Genomic DNA, 1,295 nt, shown 5'->3' on the forward strand with positions numbered 1-1,295 from the left:
TTTCTTTTTTTTTTTTTTTTTTTTGTAGAGATGGAGATCTTTTTCTTGCTCAGGCTGGTTTTGAACTCCTGGCCTCAAGCAGTCCTCCCACCTTGGCCACCCACAGTGCTAGGATTACAGGCAGGGAACCACTGCACCCAGCCTTGACATTTTTAATGGCTCCTTATTATGCCATAATAAGGGTTCCAGGGTTTATTTTACTCTTCCTTTAATAGTGGAGATTTAACTTGTTTTTTATGGGAAGACGGACTGCTTAAATCAAGATTACAGTGAATATCCTTAATCAAGATTACAATGAATATATGTATTTTTGTGGTTGTATTAAATGAGACATTTACCTCTTATTATTCATCTGGATCTTATTTTGATCAGTACACTAAATTTATTTGTTTATCTTATAAATAGCTAACTAGGATGGCCCTATTTCCTAAGTAACTTTTCTCTTTTCCCTGAATGTGAGCACTTTATCCCATAGTGAACTCTTGTACTTACTGACATTGTTCACGGGCTATTTGTGGATGCTATTTATGGTTCTGATTTATGTTCAGTGGGTCATACTTGAACTCAGGTAGGTGGGCAGAGGAGGCAGCTCTGGTGTGTCTATGAATAGGACCAGGGTTGGTGGGTGTGTACCCTTATGGATGTCACAGGGCACAGTCCAGCTGTCTAATGTGCTCTCCTTCTTTGTCCACAGTACCTGTTCGTGACTTTTCCAAGGATTGTCTTCATGCTGGGATTTGTCCTGGTCCTGAGCTTCCTCCTGGGTGGCTACCTGTGCCTTGCTCTATACCTGGCTGCCACCAACCAGACTACTAATGAGTGGTTCAGAGGTGCCTGGGACTGGTGCCAGCATTGTCCCCTTGTGGCTGGGGCCCCATCAGCTAAGCACCAAGTCTATCAGAACATTTATTCCCGTGGGCTTTGGAGCAACTTTCGAGAGATCTTTCTACCTGTGTTTCTACATTATGAGACAAAGAAAAAATAAGAATGGAAAGAACGTTACTGCCTTTTAAATGTAGTATACATTTATTTATACATTTGGATACTTATTTTCTAAGCATTGTTTGTTTTGATTTTACTATGTGTTTGTAAATCAGCTTTCACTGGGGAAGGAAGGAAATGTTCTTAAATCTCTGCCAGGTGCTGTAGTGGACTTCCCCTCCCTTTGCTTATCCTCTGTTGGACCCAAGCATCTATCATAGCAGTTTGTGAACTTGTGGTATCAAGGGACTCAAGAGAGGACTTCTCAGAGGTTCCAGGTGACACTGAGGCCTTGGTCTTTTTAAACTCTGGGC

General features: G+C 41.6%; 1 protein-coding gene across 3 annotated transcripts in view; it reads left to right on the plus strand.

The window, feature by feature from the left end:
* Positions 1–1,060, plus strand: part of ZDHHC4 (zinc finger DHHC-type containing 4) — a 19,758-nt gene extending 18,698 nt beyond the window's left edge. For all 3 annotated transcript variants that reach the window (XM_023516553.1, XM_012808722.2, XM_023516552.1), the window contains one exon: positions 695–1,060. In XM_023516553.1, coding sequence (XP_023372321.1) covers positions 695–985 — 291 coding nt within the window. In that variant the 3' untranslated portion in view covers positions 986–1,060. The remainder of the gene's footprint in view (positions 1–694) is intronic.
* Positions 1,061–1,295: the final 235 nt, after the last annotated feature.

This window comes from Otolemur garnettii, unplaced genomic scaffold (genome assembly GCF_000181295.1).
Source record: "Otolemur garnettii isolate 467f Iridium unplaced genomic scaffold, OtoGar3 scaffold00092, whole genome shotgun sequence".
In the NCBI taxonomy this organism is placed as follows: domain Eukaryota; kingdom Metazoa; phylum Chordata; class Mammalia; order Primates; family Galagidae; genus Otolemur; species Otolemur garnettii.